Source organism: Urocitellus parryii, chromosome 6, assembly GCF_045843805.1.
Source record: "Urocitellus parryii isolate mUroPar1 chromosome 6, mUroPar1.hap1, whole genome shotgun sequence".
Taxonomy (NCBI): domain Eukaryota; kingdom Metazoa; phylum Chordata; class Mammalia; order Rodentia; family Sciuridae; genus Urocitellus; species Urocitellus parryii.
This window is the reverse complement of record NC_135536.1, coordinates 120,079,855-120,098,519: the sequence shown is the minus strand read 5'-3', so window position 1 is coordinate 120,098,519 and position 18,665 is coordinate 120,079,855. Positions and strand designations below refer to the sequence as shown.

The 18,665-nt window shown below is 37.9% G+C and overlaps 1 protein-coding gene across 1 annotated transcript in view; it reads right to left on the bottom strand.

Moving 5' to 3' along the window:
• Positions 1-18,665, bottom strand: part of Etfa (electron transfer flavoprotein subunit alpha) — a 73,846-nt gene continuing 55,181 nt past the window's right edge. Inside the window, exons 10-12 of the mRNA XM_026400546.2 lie at positions 10,437-10,502; positions 6,907-6,987; positions 1-261 (exon numbers count right to left, since the gene is read on the bottom strand). Coding sequence (XP_026256331.1) covers positions 223-261; positions 6,907-6,987; positions 10,437-10,502 — 186 coding nt within the window. The 3' untranslated portion in view covers positions 1-222. The remainder of the gene's footprint in view (positions 262-6,906; positions 6,988-10,436; positions 10,503-18,665) is intronic.

The following is an 18,665-nucleotide window of genomic DNA, read 5'->3' as shown; positions in this document are numbered from 1 at the left end:
GTAGCTTTAAAGCTGTAGTTAAGGCTTTATTACAGATTTTATTACAGAATTAGAAAATTTCAAAAAATAATTATTTGGAACTACACATAATTAAAAAGAAATATAATAATAGTCCCATAAAAAGCATCTGGCTGCTGTTAAATTTTTTCATCAAATTGTAAATTTCTGTGATTTCAGTTGAATACTCTGACATAGCGTTCCTTCTCGACACATGAGCATGATTCATTTTTTCTTTAATAGTTCGGTCATTTCAGGAACCACCTGCAAAAACAAATAAACAAAAAAAGCAGTAATAAGCAATTAGAGCCTTCACTGTGACAGAGCCCCAGCTCTTGGCAGCTCGTGGAGGCCACCAAAAAAGGTCCAACACTCATTACCCTAGGTACATGTATGACGACATGAATGGTGTGACTACTTTGTGTACAACCAGAGACAGAAAAATTGTGCTCCATTTGTGTACTATGAACTGAAATGCATTCTGCTGTCATATATAACAAATTAGAACAAATTAAAAAATTAATTTTAAAAAATTTTAAAAGGAGTACAACACTGAGTATCAAGTGCCACTCCCCACTCACCGCGGGAGAGTACAAACCCCTGAGCTGGCAACGCCCAGGGCCCACACACTCATGCCTAGGAGCCTTTCTGACACAACCACAACCACAGTGCTGTTCTAATTTAAAAAAATTTTTTTGGCTGGGAATTGAACCCAGGGGCACGCTACCACTGAACTACATCTCCAGCCCTTTTATTATTATTATTATTTTTTGCTTTGTTGCTGAGGTTGGTGTCAAACTTACAATTCTCCTGCCTCAGCCTCCTGAATAGCTGAGATTATAGGGGAAACTCTGGATCTGGTGTATTTTTTACCTTCTTGTTTTTCCCCACATTCTTCCTACCCTTACTTCATTCACCACTTCCCTTCAAAGTCCACACCAAAGTCACCATCTTAGTCAGGACTCCTGCCAATATCCTCTAGCACTTACTCGCTCATTGTTCATTTATTCATTCATACTTATTTCCTAAACATTTCAGTTGCTTTCTGAGCACATTACTATCATGTGGCACATAAATAAATGCACACCTGTAATCCCAGCAACTCCGGAGGCTGAGTCAGAGGATTGTAAAATCAATGCCAGCCTCAGCAACTTAGCAAGGCTCTGGGCAACCTAGCAAGACCCTGTCTCAAGATAAAAAATAAAAATGGGCTGGGGGTGTGGCTCAATGGTAAAATGCCCCTGGGTTAATAGAAATTACAGCAAAGGGAAACTGAGTTGATTCCTATTTTTAAAATTATTAATTACTAATCCTTAGTCTTGGCAGTTCAGTAACTACTAGCACTCCCAGTCTGGAGCTGCTTTGTGATGGCTTGGACAACAGAGCGAACTGTACATGGGAACTGCAGGGGAATGCCACACAGACATTCTGAACACCAGCCCAGCCACTTGTGTAAAATATCAATTACCCAGTCTTGCAAGGGGCTGTCGGCTGCCCTAGCTCACAAAGATCCCAGTTGAACTTGCCACTGATGAATATAGCCTCTCAATTATTTAAGAGAGCTACATTTCCATTAGGTGGAAATAATGTGTTCGTACAAAATTTATTAAGGAAATTGTCGACATGTTGTTTCTTCCGAATGTCACTTTGTCTCCAGCCTATTAAAAGGCCCATGTTTACCATGGAGCCAGCAGGCATTTGCTCAGGGGTGGCATTAAGTGCTGGCACCGCTTCTCCTGGCTTTCCTCAGTGGAGGGACCATGAGCTCATGCCAGTCACACAGATGACATGCTAACTGAGCCTCATGTGGGATCAATGTTTTTCGCAAAAAAATAGGCTAGAGCCCAACTTATTTCCCCAGGAGGTGAAACATTAATTTGGATTAGAATACACATTTTTTTTGTTGTTGTTGTTCTGGGGACTGAACTCAGGGGCATTTGACCACTGAGCCATATCCCCAGCCATATTTTTTATTTATTTAGAGACAGGGTCTCACTGAGTTGCTTAGTGCCTTGCTATTACTGAGGCTGGTTTTGAACTCATGATCCTCCTGCCTCAGCCTCCTAAGTCGATAGAATTACAGATGTGTGCTGAACACAGGTAGAATACACAATTTTTAAAGACCTTATAGAGGGGCTGGGGTTGTGGCTCAGAGGTAGAGTATGTTTGAGGCACTGGGTTCAATCCTCAGCACCACATAAAAATAAAATAAAGGTATTGTGTCCACCTATAACTAAAAAATAAATTTAAAAAAAAGAGAGAGAAAGACCTTATAGAATGTCCCACCACCACATTCCCCACGTTACACTTTTTAAATTATACCAACCTCAAATTTTCCAAGGATAACAAACAATGCCTTATTTAGGGAAAAGAAATATTTTAACTTAGGTTCACTGAGTGTCTAATGCACTGGGCATCTGAAAGTCTAGATTCTTTTTCCTTTTTTATTTTTATTTTTTAATATTACAGAGGCAGGTCACTACTCACTAAAATCAAAGAGGCAACTTAATTTAAGTTTATTCAATGGGGACTGAATAGACCCTTCAACAGAGGACAAATGGATATCCATAAGCAAAAAGAATAAAACTGGGCCCTAACCTCACATCATATAAAAAAAAAAGTTAAAATGGACCAATAATCTAAACATTTGAGCTAAAGCTTTAAATCTCTTTGAAGAAAGCATAGGGTAAATAGTCATTACCTTTGATTTGGCAATGGATCCTTAAATGTACTGTAAAAGTACAAGCAACAAAAGAAAAAATAGCTAACTTGAACATTGTCAAAATGAGAACTATACATTCAACAACTGAAAAAATCTATTAAACGAGAGAAAATATTTGAAAATCACATATCTGGTAATGATTTAGTATTCAGAAAATATAAAGAGCTCCTTCAAGTCAACAACAAAAAAAAGATATACCCAACTAAATAATGGGTAAAGGACTCGGGGATGTAGCTCAAGTGCAAGGCCCTGGGTTTGATCCTTAGTACTGGGGGAGGCGGGGAGGTGGGGACCTTAGACATTTCTTCAAAGACATATAAATGGCCAATAAGCGTAACATCATTAGACATTTGGGAAATGTAAATCAAAACTACAACTTGAGATATTACTTCACACCTACTAGGATGGCTATAATCTAAAAATAGAAAATAACAAGTGTTGGTAAAGATGTAGCAAAACTGGAACAGCTGTACACTGCTAGTAGTAAAGTAATGTGAAATGGTGTAATCTCTATGGTAGGCAAATCAGAGGTCCTTCAAAAAGTTAAACATAGTTGGGAGCATGGTGACACACACGTATAATTCCAGCAACTTGGAAGGCTGAGATAGGAGGATGGCAAGTTTGAGGCCAGCCTGGGCAACTTAGTAAGATCCTCTCTCGGAAAAAAAAAAAATCCACAAAAAAACAAAAACCCCACAAAAACCCTAAACATAGAATTACCCTATGATCCAGCAATTCTACTCCTAGAGATACACCCAAGGGAACTGAAAACAGGCACTTGAACAGAAACTTTTCACTACATCAGATCAGGAAAAAGTTTCTTAGATATAATTGTTGGAGTGCAGGTGACCCCCCCCAAAAAAAATAGATGAGTTGGACTTCATCAAAGTTTAAAATGTTTATGTCATAAAGAATGTGAGGACAACTCAACAAATGGGAGAAATGCTTATGTTTAGAAATCATTTAGCTGATAAGGAACTTGTTTCCAGCATATGTAAAGAACCCTTACAACTCAAGAACAAAAGGACAATGCAATTTAAAAATGGGCAAAGAATCTGAATAGAAATTTCTACAAAGAAAACAAACCAAGTGGCCTATAAGCACAGGAAAAGAAGTTCAACATCACTAGCCAAGAGAGAAAAGGAGCTCAAAACTACAGTGAGATACCACTTCTCTCTCTCTCTTCCTCTCTCTCTCTCATTCACACACATACACACACACACACACATACACAGCTACAATCAAAAAGACAGACAATAATAAGTGTTGGCAAGTATATGGGGAAAAATGGAGTTTTTGTATATATTTTATTGGAATGTAAAATGGCAGAACCATTCTCAAAAGAGTTTGGCAGTTAATATACAGTTACCATGTGTGACCCAGCAATTCTATTTCTTCTATACATATACCCCAAAGGAAAAAATGCATGCACAAAATCTTATACACAAATGTTTATAGCAGCATTATCCATAATAGCCAAAAGTAGAAACAACTGAAATATCCACCAAATGATGAATGGACAAAATGTGGCATATCCATATGATGGATATTATTTGGCAAAAAAAAGAAATTACTGACACATGCTAGCACACAGACAAACCTTGAAAACTTATGTGAAGTGAAAGAAGTCAGCCAAAAAAGGCCACATAGTATATGATGCCATTTATATGAAATGTCTAGGACTGGCAAATCTACAGAGACAGAAAGTAAATTAATGGTTGCCCAGAATTAGGGAGATTATGGGAATAGGTATTGTGGGTATGGGATTTCTTTTCAGTGTGATAAAAAATGCACTGGAATTAGATAGTAGTTTGCATAACTCTGTGAATATACTAAAAACCACTCATTCATTTTTAAAAAGTGAATCTTATAGCATGTGAATTATATCTCTGTAAAGCTGTTATATTAAAAGCAAAGTCAGGTAGTACACTATGCCCCCTCACTCTAACTCCTTTTATATTATTTTTATTGAGCACCTACTATGTACCTGGATGGAAGAGAATATAATCAGGTAGGCTAATATTTATCACAGACTGTATTGGGTACTATATAATCTCATTTAATCTTTCTTACAATCTTTAAGGTGGGCAGTGTAGTATCTGTGTTACAAAGGAGGAAACTGACATTTAGTGAGATTAACTAACCTGGCCAAGATCATTTATCTAGTATGAAGACCAACAGAGAATTTGAATTGAAGCTCTTAATCTCTGTATCATATACTTCTCATATTTTATGAAGGGGTGTGAAACCTGTCCTTTCTAATTCCTGATTATTGAAGGGTGAAGTAAAACAGTAAATACAAAAGAATAAAATATTATGCATACTAATTTTTATTCTTTATATGGTTACATTTGGTGAGCTAAATATCACCTCGGAAATTATTAGTCTAATAACTGTTAATTATTAATTATTAGTCTAATACTTGTTACATATGATAGTCTGCAATTTAAAATTTTTACACAAAATTAACTCTAGATCCTCTTTGGCTGGGCTTGGTTGTGTGTGCCTGTAATCCCAGTGACTTGGGAGGTTGAGGCAGGAGGATCATAATTTTGCACCAATGTCAGTAATTTAGACAGACAGTTTCAAAACAAAGTTTAAAAGGACAGAGTAGTAGAGTATGCTTGGGTTCAATTCCCAATACCGCCAAGAAAAAGAAGCACATACCTGGCTGGTTTTATTTGTGTAGTAGTAAATGAGACTCTGTACTTAAAACAGTATTTTAATATGTTCATAGTCATTAACTTGTTTTTTTTTTTCCAACCTCCATTTTAAGGGCTGAGTAATTTCTCTACCTTTGTATTAATCCAAAACATCTTAACTGCATTTCAGAACTTCTGAGGGTCAGGGATGTGGCTCAGTGGTAGACCTTGCTTAGCATGAGGCCCTGGGTTCAATCCCCAGTACCACAAAACAAAAATAGAAAGAACTTCTGAGCAGCATGGGGTGGTTGCTGCCTTCATACCATGCTAGCCAAACCCAAATAAGGTGCTGTCTTGGTCCCAACAGTCTCTCTCTAGTCAAATGTGGGTCTCTTACGACACCAAAAAGAGCTTGAAAAGAGCTTGAGAACCTGAGGTTGGAAATCCAGTTGTGGAAAGTTTCAAGGTCCCTGTTCACTTTGCTGTCTTAGGACTTTCTTTCATTTGAGATATCTGAGTTCACAGACTTTCTCTTTCCCTTTTCTCTCTCTCCTGCTAAAACTGAGGGCTGCTTTTAATGCAGGAGGCAGGGTCCAGTGCCATTCCCTCAACAACTGCTAAAAATACGCTCCTGCCCCAAGGCAGATATCCATCCACTGGATGAACACTGATAATTTCCAACTGTTAGACACTTCATCTATTTATCATGTAAGCCCCCCACGAGAGCTGCAATACATAGTGCACTGGCACACAGAAAAACACCTTTAAATAAGCAAAATCACTTACAAATGTATTGAAATATCCTCTTGTAGAAAACAAAAGGCAACCATAGCAGATGCCTATTTGCAAACATGTCAATATGGTACATGGTCAGGGTTTAGAAAATTTCATTTCACTTTTAAATAATAGAAATATTTACCCCTCTATTCACACCGTAGTAAGAACTAAATTCTTGCTACTTGAACAAATAGCTTAATGATTAAAGTATCTTTTTCTTGTGGGAAAGCAAATAGAGAGGTGATGACAGGGTAAGAGGAAAGCTCAGAAGTGAAGAGAGTGAGGAGCGGGAAGGAAGTGCTCTCCCTAAGCTTGTTACATGTGGAAGGTTTTACCCTCAAACACAGCAAGCAAAGCACTCCTGATATGCTGGCCTCAAGCGCCTGCTCTTCCCCTGAAAGGCTCCACCACTCTCAGCAACCCTGAGTGAGTGGCCCTGATGGTCTTTCTTCAGGGTGGCTGCCAAATACAATTCGAGGTGATGGCGACTCCAGTCACTTTGAGTTGTGTGCTAAGTGAGATGCCGAGAGCCATGCGGATATTCTAAAGACAATTTGGACTCCTTAAGGGGACAGTTATAGTGCCCTATATTAACAACACATATTTATTTGGGCAACTTAACTTTAAGTAGAGGAAAAAACTGTGTGATATATTAATAGTATGTACATAAACACACAGTCTTTGTTTAATAGCTTCATCCCTCACCAACTCTAAGAGATTCTTAGATGACAATCTAGACAACAGTAATTTCTCTCAAGTCCATCTTACCTTAAATAAATCTGCAACTATTCCATAATCCGCTACTTGGAAAATTGGAGCTTCTGGGTCTTTGTTGATAGCCACAATTGTCTATGAAATAAAAACAAAGCACTTGGTTTTTATCAAGAAAACATACCACACAGATTGGTGGTTCTATTTTTCACTTCCCTCTTACAACATACTAACATTCTTAAAATGTCTATCAAATAATATGAATTTGATACTTCTATGCCAATATTATAAATGTATTAGAAGTTTCTGGGTTGCATGATAGTAAAATTATCTCATACTCACCACTAGTTTGTCTCAATATAAAGAGTTTAAAAGTCACTGTTTTTAAAAAAAGTTTCAAGTTGTTCATGGACCTTTATTTTATTCATTTATTCATATGTGATGCTGAGAATCGAACCCAGTGCCTGACACATGCAAGGAAAGCGCTCTACCACTGAGCCACAATCCCAGGCCTAAAATCAATATTTATTTACAAAGTTCTTTTTGTGTGAAAAATAGTGTTTGGTTTTGGGTTAAAAAAGGGTAGAAAGTGTACACCCAAATTCACAGCCATTGTAGTTCAAACTATTGTGTCCTCCATATAGTCTGTCCCATTCATTACTTTAAATTATTATCATGGGTCTGTTATGAGAATAAAAAGCTAGTCTTGGGGCTGGGGTTGTGGCTCAATGGTAGAGTGTTTGCCTTGCATGCATGAGGTACTGGATCCGATCCTCAGCATCACATAAATGTAAAAATATTAAGAAAAAAAAAGCTAACTATCTTGTCAACCTGTTATTAAAGGAGAATTTTAAAAAATTAAGTCCTTATGTATGCAAAAAATAAATGTCATAAAACAAGCAAATTGCTGTATCTCTTACAAACTTGTCAAACACTTCTCACACTTCTTATAAATGTATTCTTAAAAATGAAAGGTGATGTGAGATTATTAACAGTGAAGTAAGAAGAAGTAATTCAACAGCTGGGGATATAACTCAGTTGGTAGGGTGCTTGCCTTGCATGTACAAGGCCCTGGGTTCAATCCCCAGCACTGTAAACAAACAAAAAACAAACAAACAAACAAAAAAAGTAGTAGTAATTTGGTATTCCCCATGGATCCTTCCAAGACCACTGCAAGTTTTTAAAATTAGAGTTCTGAATCAAATATGGTATTATTTTAATAGATATCAGAATAATTCAAATCTCTAGAAGTAAAGCTTTAACCTATTAGTGCACCTTGAAAACCACTAGTATCAATATATTAAGTATTTTGATATAGTCTGACCTAAAATACAGGCTACATGTAATTCCCTAAGCAGGGATCCTCAAAGGGATGGGCAGAATATGCCAGAATATCTGAGACTGAAGCATAGGATAGTCCAGGCAATGGCTAATCAAGAGATAATGGTGTTTCAGATAAATCTCAAATTCAAAGTCATAAGGACAAATACTTAAAATCACAGGCACTGATTTTCACTTAAGTGTTTCTCTTCTGGGAATGTATAGCCAGCTTCACAGCTATAAGCAGAGATTTATTTAATTAGTAATGGCTAACGATTCTCCTGGAAGTCACCTACTCAAAAAACTCCACAGTTTAATCATCTGAAAGCTTTTTAATCCCACTAAACAAAAGTTATTCTAAATGAGCACTTAATTGTGTAAAAGAATCACTATGGTGACTTAAGGAAAAAGATGTGGGTTGCTTATCATTTTTCAGATTACTAAAATGATATTGCTGAATTATCAACTGTAAACAACTATGATAAAGTCTTGCTTGTGTCTAAGAGCTTTCAACAGTTCCTTATAAATTCAAGCTCTTCTTCCTAACAGTTTTTAAATGCACATATCATATTCAACCATATTATTATGTATATAGTTAAAAGTGCTTTTATTACATTGACCCATTTGATGTAACAGTCAAATCTCGAATTCTTTCAAGTAAACCATGATGATAATTAAAATTGCAGCTTATATTAGACAATGCGACTGCTAGATTTAAGCCATTCTAATACCCCATTTTAGAACCTAATCAAAATAACAACTAGAAATCATCTGTCTCCCACAAAAGAAAGTGACAACAGGGACTGTCTTTGTCATTTAACTATCCCTAGCATCTATTACAAGGAATACAGTTAATAAATATTTGTTGACTGGATGGAAACAAAGTCTTAGCTGAACTTTATTCTCATGAATTGTCCCCCAACATGGGTCTCCTTACTTCATCTGTTCTCTATTTGTTTTGCATATACTATTGTTTGTTTATTTCACAATCTAGCCCTGTTGGCATGGGAAGAGAATTTTTACCAGGATCTTCTTGGCATGTAGAATTTTTATTTTAGGGAAACAGAATTCTAGATCTGTCTGAACTGGTCTACCTGAAGATATATTTTATAGCTGCTGGTATAGAATTTTTTTTTAAATGCATAAATCACATTTTTCCCTATTGGCACTGATGTTTTCAGAGCTTAGTAAAGAAACCTGCCATCCAACTGTGAAATCTGACTGGTTTTGGACCAATTCATTTAGAAGCTACAAAGAGGTAGTGCATGCATTTCTTCAAGTCAGAAGTTAAGCCTGTTAAAAGTTTTATTATCTTTTATATCAAGCTTCCATCTGAATGGATAAATGCAGTAGTGTCAGAGGCATCTCCGACTTCATGAAAGATAAGTTCATAATTCAAACTGTACATTGTTATGCATGAATTAATGTGTCATATTCTGAAATATATGTTCACAGAGTCATTACACAGGACTTTCAGAAGTAGTCCATGCAGTGAGTTAAAATCAAGTGTTCTGTCTCACAGCACACTTTTGGTAATTACTGAGGTATTAAAATAGCCAGACACTCCAACCCAAAGCGTGCCAGTCACATTGTTTGGTAATAAACCAGAAGAGGGACTCTCCTGACATATGAGAGTAGAACAATTAGGGGACAGACTGAAGGGACAAAGAGAGATTCAGGGATGATGACTTCACAAACCACTGAGATGGCCAGAACCTCATCAGGCTATTGAAGCCTAATGTTTTCTACACACAGAACCTCAGAGCTGAGGGCTGGGGATATAGCTCAGTTGGCAGAGTGCTTGCCTTGCATGCACAAGGCCCTGGGTTCGATCCTCAGCACCAAAAAAAAAAGAAAAAAAAAAAAAGAATGTCAGAGCTGAAGAGGATGCTCGTGGCCATCACCTGACACTTGTGTTCTGAGGCCCAGACAGGACATGCCATGTAGGAAGCTAGTGGTGGAGCCACCACTGGGGCCAGGCACCCCCATGACATAGCACTGACGGTCCTGCCAGCAGAACATCTTCAGGCGGTAAACAGTGGCTTCTATTTCGTTCAGTCCCAGCTTAAGTGAATATGAAGGGTTTAACTATACACACTGAAACTACACGGAAATGCAGTGAAACCTAAACATGGGTCTGAGGATGTGGCTCAGTGGCAGAGCGCTTGCCTGGCGTGCAGTAGGCTGTGGGTTTAATCCCCAGACCCAGAAGGAAAAAAAAAGTGAAAATTTTTTCTCAAAGCACCATAGTTATTATGTACAATTACCTTGCTGTCTTTCATCCCAGCTAAATGTTGGATAGCTCCAGATATTCCAACAGCAATATACAGCTCCTGAAGCAAGAGACCATATTATTAATGCATATTTATATTATACCATACCTCCCAAAGTGTTTGTCATGAGAAATTTTTAGGCAAAAGATACATTAAGTAAAATAGATGCAATATGCATTACTTAAATTATGCTTTCCCTTTTCCCTAATCTTAACCCAGTTCTTTTTTTCCAATGAATTCCTATAGCAGTGGTGGTATAATAATAGATTCATGAATAATAAGAATTGTTAAGCATTTACTATGTACCAAACACTGTGCTAAGCATCTTACAGCAACTGTCTCAATCTCACAAAAATCTTCTTGTTACCTGTGGCACTCATTTAGATATTACAGCGCAGCATAGGTGCTGAATCGTCCCATCCACAGTATGTACACATTGTATATTAACATATGCATGCTATATTCAAATATATTAAAATAGGTTTTGATTTAGCTGTCTGCCTTCTCTGAGAGTATTTGTGAAAATGGTAATTAGGTTAGCCTATCCCAAAAAACCAAATGCTGAATGTTTCCTTTGATTTAAGGAGGCTGATTCATAGTGGGGTAGGGAGGGGGAGCATGGGAGGAACAGACGAACTCTAGATAGGGCAGGAAGGGAGGGGGCATGGGGTTAGAAATGATGGTGGAATGTGATGGAAATGATGGTGGAATGTGATGGACATTATTATCCAAAGTACATGGATGAAGACACGAATTGATGTGAATATGCTTTGTATATAACCAGAGATATGAAAAATTGTGCTCTATATGTGTAATAAGAATTGTAATACCTTCTGCTGCCATTTATAAATAAATAAGTAAAAAAAGAAAATGGTAATTAGGAAATATTTATTAAACTTCATATTTAGGAAGAGTAGAAATACAAATCAGTGTCAAGAGGTTACACACACACACACACAAACACACACACACACACACACACACACACACACACACACACACAAAATTTCCCAGAACAAAAAAAAAATAACATTTCTCAAAGACATGGGCTGAAAATTTTCAGCACCTAACTAAAGGGACCCCATATCATAGTTTCTCAGTAAATGTTGATGATATTTACACCTCTCCCTGAGCTTCTTCCCCTAATATTTAGAAGAGAAAGATGACTGACTACTGTTCTATCCCCTTATTTAAAACTTTTAAAGTATGTATGTTTGAAAATTAAACTCACTACCATCACGGAAAACTGATTTAACAAGTGCTTAATTAAAGAACTTAGCTGTTGCATTCCACCTACTAGGTATGATTAAAGGTCTTGCTGAAAACATTTCCCATACATAAACTGAACCAACAAGCCCCAGCTTGGGTAGAAGGTGCACCTACCACGTAGCCAGACTGACACTATAGTTTTGTCACAACTGACATTAAGGCTTTCATCAAGATGGACAACATGAAGAAAGTCCTGAGGTGGCTCTGTCCTACTTAGTTTTATTACAGGACAGATAATTCCAAGCCAAACAGTGTCATGTGGTCCCAGCTTGTGTTCTGCACCCCTTGTGATCTAATTTAACAACTTCTCACTCCAAAACAAGAGAGCATTTCAATTAGGCTCTGGGAATAATGCTAAAGACTCCTAACATCATGATTTTTATAGCACCCGAGTGTGTATGGCCAATTCCCCATGCTGAGTCTTAGTTTTCCTAACTGTGAACAGAGGAGGAATGGTCCTGGCATTGGTGCTCTTCCAAAAGCCCCCAAGATACTCTACAGAGCATCCAAAGCTGAGGATCGCTAGGAGAGAAGACCCCTCAGCTCTCCAGCAGCTTGAATCCTGTGACTCAGTCCAGCATATTGGTAGTATAATCCTGGGCCTTCTCTTTAAAGGCATAAAATGCCCAAATGCTTCCAGAGCAGCTGGATACCTCTATATAACATAGAAAAAAAAATTAATATAGTCCCCAAAGTAAGTTATTCATCTAAAAAATGAGCTGAGCTTGTTTTCTGATTCAACTTGTTTTACAGTTACCCTCAAAAGCCTGAAGCAATGTGGTTTAAAGAGGCTGTCTCAGGGTGGGGAGGTCCCTGCAGAAAGTAAAATGTAGGGGTAAAAAGCTAACATAGGTTTCTTGTCTCTATCTTGAACCTACCCAGTGTGTCAATCATGCCCTGAGCAACTGGACAACGCAATAAGGCCCTGTCACTACACTGTCTCCTCAGACTCAGGGCAGTCGAATGAATGATAAACAAGTTTCTTTGAATATGCACCACTATTTTCTATTTCAGATATACAGGTAACTTCAATTGATGATTTTAAGGTCATTTCAATTTATTCTGACCAGGATTTCATTCATAAAGGGACACTCATTAAATTGTTAATCAAAATACATTTAATAAAATTCATGTCCAAGAAAATCAAGCCGACAGATTTTAGTATAATGATTTTTAAAGCAAGTTATTTAGACAGATAGAAAGGGCCTCACTAACCACTCGTCTAGGTATGCTCTTAAAGCAAGCACTGGAGAAGATCAATAGTCCTATAAATAGCCCTATAAATGAATCTTCTGACATATATGTCGGCATTAAAATGCAGCAAGTCTTAAAAGCTCCAATTCCATCATGAAATGCTAATAAAAATGTTGATTCACTCTGGCAGTAAACACAAACATAGTATAAATGTCTGCTTTAAACTTCTTGTCCCCCTCTCCCACAAAAATGAATTCCATTGACTTTAACTATAAATGTGCTAAAGAAATAACAGATTCCAGACCAAAGCCAAGTAAAGACAGGTGCCCGGGGCCATATCTACCTTTTTTTTTTTTTTTTTGACCAGCACAAATAGCCCAAAAGGACTTCATTTCACTGTCTGGCAAACATGGTTCTGGGAATAAAAACAAAAGCACTGAAACAAGAAGCCAGCAGGGATTTGGGCCGCTGCACTGGGGCTCTGACAGCTCTCTCAGGCAGGAAGGGAGGCTTTCTTCTTCCTCTTTAAAAACACGTACAGGCAATTAGACTAATATCCTAGATGCTTCCTCATGGTTCAGAAAGCATTTCTGTATTTCAATAATAATAATTAGTATGTACAAAATTCTCTACAGATGCTAATTTATGGAGCACTTCAGATTCTGCTTCACAACATAACAAGGCAATCCCTGCCCTGAGGCACCTTCCTTCTAAATCAGTAAAATAATCAGGAGAGAAAATGAGCAAAGATGTTCCAAAGAAGAACAGCAATTAAAGGTTCAAAAAGAGGAGGGATTAAAGAAAAGAACAGACACCAAAAGAAGGGGTAGTCTTGGAGATAGTCCTCGATGCTTTAGCAAAGGCAGGAAGGAAATCCAGGAGAGCAGGACAGATCCACCCACATGGCTGGGAGCAGTGCTGGCTGGTCACTGTGTAGTACCAGAATGGGGACCCTTGGAAGAAGCCAAGCCACCTGACGGGAAGAGGACTGCAGGGCACCATGAAATGCAGAGAAGAAACAGCACTCACCCAACACAGAGCACTGGCAAAAGAGAGCACAGATCCCCCTTCCTTTGCCAAAACCTGAAAAATACCATGGACTCTTCCAAAGAACTCGGGGCTGAGGTCTTACAATGGACTGAGCCACAGGACTTAGAAACTGCTACGTCTGATGTGGTTTTTAACAGGTTTGCCAGAGGAATATATTGCTGTGGTTAAAAACCAGGCTCTGCAGTCTCATGGCTTAAGTTCAAATTCCAGCTCTGCCAACTAATAATCAATCATTTAACATCTCATCCCCCCTTGCCATCTGAAAAACTGGGATTATAATAATTCCTACTTTGGGGGTTACTATTAAGGCTTCAGTGCTCACAGAATTATCTAGTTTCCTAAAATACTGGTGTGCCTCTCATGGATTAAGGTTTATTCAAATATTATTAATTCCCTCAGCCCACTGGGTGGTGGAGAGGGGTCCTAGGGTAGTCCCTGGATGACCACGAACAGTTGAGCAGGTTGTACACTGAACAACTCTAGAGGGAGGCACTATTCTAAACACTTACTGACCTGCATTTTTATTACAATAACTTTCCAACAGATGGCAGTACAATGATTTGAGAATGGGGTATGCTGTACACTTAAACAAAGTAATTACTGAATGGACTACTAGAAATGCTAGGCAGCCAGAATCCCCTTGAGGTACAAATATTATAATTTTCTAAGTGTGCTATGAAAGGGGAACAGTCAGTGGTGCTGGTGAGCTGATTTTATTGTTAATTAACATTCTTTTGTACTTAACAGTTAATAAAGGATAACAAATTTTCAGTCCCCTGTCCTCAAGAAGCTTACAGTCGAACAACACAGGCCAAGCATGGTCATAATAAAGGAAAATAGCAAAGAAGGGTGACAGGGCTCTGGTCTCTTGTGTAACCCCTCACTTGCACTTGCCTCTGGGGAGTGGGAAGGGTTTGAAGAGCAAGAAGCAGATCAGGGGGTGAAATATGTACCCTTTGCCAAACAGGACCCTGCTCTTGCCATCTACTCTCTGCTCCCTCGGGCTTTTCAAAAGGCTTTTTAAAGGTCCTACTTGTATGACAAAACTTCATGCCTGAGAATCAAAAAGGCGACCAGATTGAAATCTTAATACTTTTACAGAAATCTAACAATGGCTGATTCAGCAGTTAGAGAACGATGGTAGATGATTAGGTTTTGGCTCCACTCCTGCTTTACCCAACCTTGGGCAGGAAACCTGGATTCTAAGGGGTATTACCTGAGCCCTGCTTCAGTTCAGTGCTGAAACCATGGGGAAAGACATCCCTTAGCTGCACATTGTAATTTTAGTCCAATTTACTGTTAAGCCCCAAACAGATATTCAACATAAGTATCTTATAAGACACATATTTAATTTAAAATTTTAGTAGTCACATTAAGATAAAACTAATTCTAATGTAATCTCAGTTCAGATTTAACCACAAATCAAGTGCCCTCAAACCATATATGGCTTAGTGGTTACCAAGTTGGAGAGCACTAATCTAAAATAATCATAGAACATAAGCTCTACTAGGGTGCTATGGCCTAACAGCAGATCTAGAGACAGAATGGCTTGCACTGGCTCAGAAATCCATCTATAGATTGTTTTCAACTCAGCGAGGGTGGAACGAGAGGAAAATCAATGGTGTGGCAGAGCTGCAGATGAGGATCAGAGACAGGAGGCCCGAGCCAAAGAGCAGCCAGGGGACAGAGTCACCGACAGATAATGCAAATCCCTCACCCCTGTAGGGAAACCAACAGTGGCTGAAAACTAGGGTATAGGAAGTTTTATATTTTGAAAAGCAACACTCCAAGCACCAAATTCTTCTCTCTGGTAAATTGTACATTTTTTTTCTTAAAACTCTATAAGGACTTGAAAATTTTATCCTCAAAACCCCACAACTCTCAAAATAAGCACCTAAAGTATTTGAGTTGAAAAATTAAAACAGAAATTAAAAAATATTGTGGATGTGTAACCGACGTGATTCTGCAATCTGCATTTGGGGTAAAATTAGGAGTTCATAACCCACTTCAATCTAATGTATGAAATATGATATGTCATGAGCTTTGTAATGTTGTGAACAACCAATAAAAAAAAATAATAATAAAAAAAAAGAAATTAAAAAATAGTTGGAACAAAGCACCAAACATGGCAGAGTGTGTCACAACCTATGGGATGCAGCTCACATGATACTTAGAAACACATTTATATAACCATAGATGCACACGAAAAAACAGGAGGGCAAAAACTTGGTGGGCTACATTGGAACCTCTATTCAAATTCCTAGGCAGAACTGGCATAAGATGTTGGAGTAAATTTCTTAATAAATCTCTTAATAATTTCCATGCAGAAATACACACTCCAGATTCAGGTACCAAGACACACACATAGTAAAAAAAAATAAAAATAAATAAAGTTGAAATCATGAGTTTATGACAGACAAACTCATAAATTCACTTCTCTAGAACTGGAACAGTATTCTGCCTGCAGCAACTTCAGATCCTCTTTACTAATGGAGAGAATTAAACATTAACTTTTTGTTTATATGAAACATGGGGATGCTTGGAGTGGTTAAATCTGGAGCATTCGGAGCAGGAAAACCAAGTTAATATTGCTTCCTCTTTAAAAACTAAGGTTTTTAATTTCTTTTCTACCAACAGTCTCCCTTTCTAGATAGAGTTGGGCAAGAAATGTGAAAAACTGCATCTCTTTAAATGAAAAATTTTAAAACTTCTTACTGAAGTTAAGAGGTCCAATGTTGCTGGGTGCAGTGGCATGTTTGTAGTCTCAGTAACTCAGGAGGCTGAGGCAGGAGGATAAGTTAAAGGCCAGCCTCAGTAATTTAGCTAGACCTATCTCAAAATAAAAGTTAAAAAGAACTGGGGATGTAGCTCAATGGTAGCACACTCCTGGGTTCAATCCCCAGTACTGGAGGTGGGAGGGAGGGAGGGAGGGAGGAAGGAAGGGAGGGAGGGAGGTTGATGGCTATATGATTAAAAACAATATCCCTAAACTGTTTCAGATAGAACAAGAGTTCTAAAGAACAAAACACTTTCTCAGCCTTCTTTACTCAATAGACTCTAGGCATAACCTTAAATAGCAACTGTTACAGCTAAACATAATACATATAACACAGGATAAATGCCAGGTTAGGAGTTAAATGAATTTATCATAGCAAATAATGAATGCCTTTGAGCAGATTGACTGAACTCTATTTTCTAATTACTGAGAGCCTCCTGTGCATTAATCTTGCTATATTTCATCCTGCTGCTCATTTAAAAGACCAAACTATTTCCTCTGTTTGCCAAATTGTGTTTAAGACTCTTCTTTTTGGAAGAGGCCCCACAAGAGAGTACAATTCTCCATGGCTCTGTTCTCAGAACAGCCCTCTGCCGTGTTATGAGACTCTCAGGCACGATTCTGGCTAAATCACATTCTTGATTTGAAGCTGAAATTATGTCCCAACCATCAGACAAAATGTTCCTGCAGAGATGGGCTCATGTTTTATCACAATTCAAAACAGCTTACCAATCACCACAACTGCATACACTGCCCATGATTTGCCAGTAACCACACTGTATTTTAGATATATTATCTCACTTAACTACAACATCTTTATAGGGCAGAAATTATATGCATTTACTAGAAGACAGCAGTGGCTCAGGCAGGCTTGCTAAGTGTTCCAAGGGTATATATCTAGTGAAAGGCAGGCTTTTACTCCAGCCTTTATTAAGGTATTTTTGAAAAAAAAAATGGAAAGCATACGATGTACAATTTAATATATGTATATGTTGTGAAAGATTACCACAAAAAAGCTAATTAACATACTCATCACCTCACAGTTACCTATTGTTTTTCTTTTTTGGCAGTAAGAACATAAGATTTAATCTCTTAGTGCCCAGGGCAAGGCTCAGGGATAGTCAAGCATGCATAAGGCCCTGGGTTCTATCCTCAGCACCACACACACACAAAAAGATTTACTCTCTTGGCAAATTTCAAGGATTTGATCCAGCATTATTTGCTATGGTCACCATTCTGTACATTCAATCCCCAGAATTTATTCATCCTGCACAACTGAAACTTTCACCAACATTTCCCATTTCCCTCACCCCTTGGCAACCACCATGCTTTTTTTAACATATTCTTTTTATAACTTTATTTGTTTTTATGTGGTACTGAGGATTGAACCCAGTGACTCACCTGTGCTAGGCAAGCATTCTGCCACTGAGCTACAGCCCCCGCCCCCACCATGCTCCTCTCTTAAAAGGCACTTGTTAACTTCAGTCCTTTGATTCTATGTTCAGCATTTTTTCTACTATACCACACAATGTGGACAGCACTGCCTTCACTGATGTCACCAGTCTATTAAAACTCCAACAAATATATCTATATTAGATGGAAAAAAACTCTAAGATGAGATCAGATGAATAGCCAAATTACACATTTGCATATGTTAAAAAAATAGTACTGTCAATTTTAGCTAATTTTAGCTTTAACCCTGTGCTACTAGAAGTACTAGTCTGTACATCATTTCTAGGCTCCTTACCAGAAATATTGACTTGAGCAACACCCTTTAGCTTTATTTTCTAACAATGATTACATGTCAGTGAGAAGGCCTCTAGTGCAGATGTGCACCAGCTCCAAGGATACCAAGGAGACTGACTCACAGAAGGGGCAAAACTGAAATTATTTCTTGATTTAAAAAAAACATATATATTTTTGTTGTTGTAGTT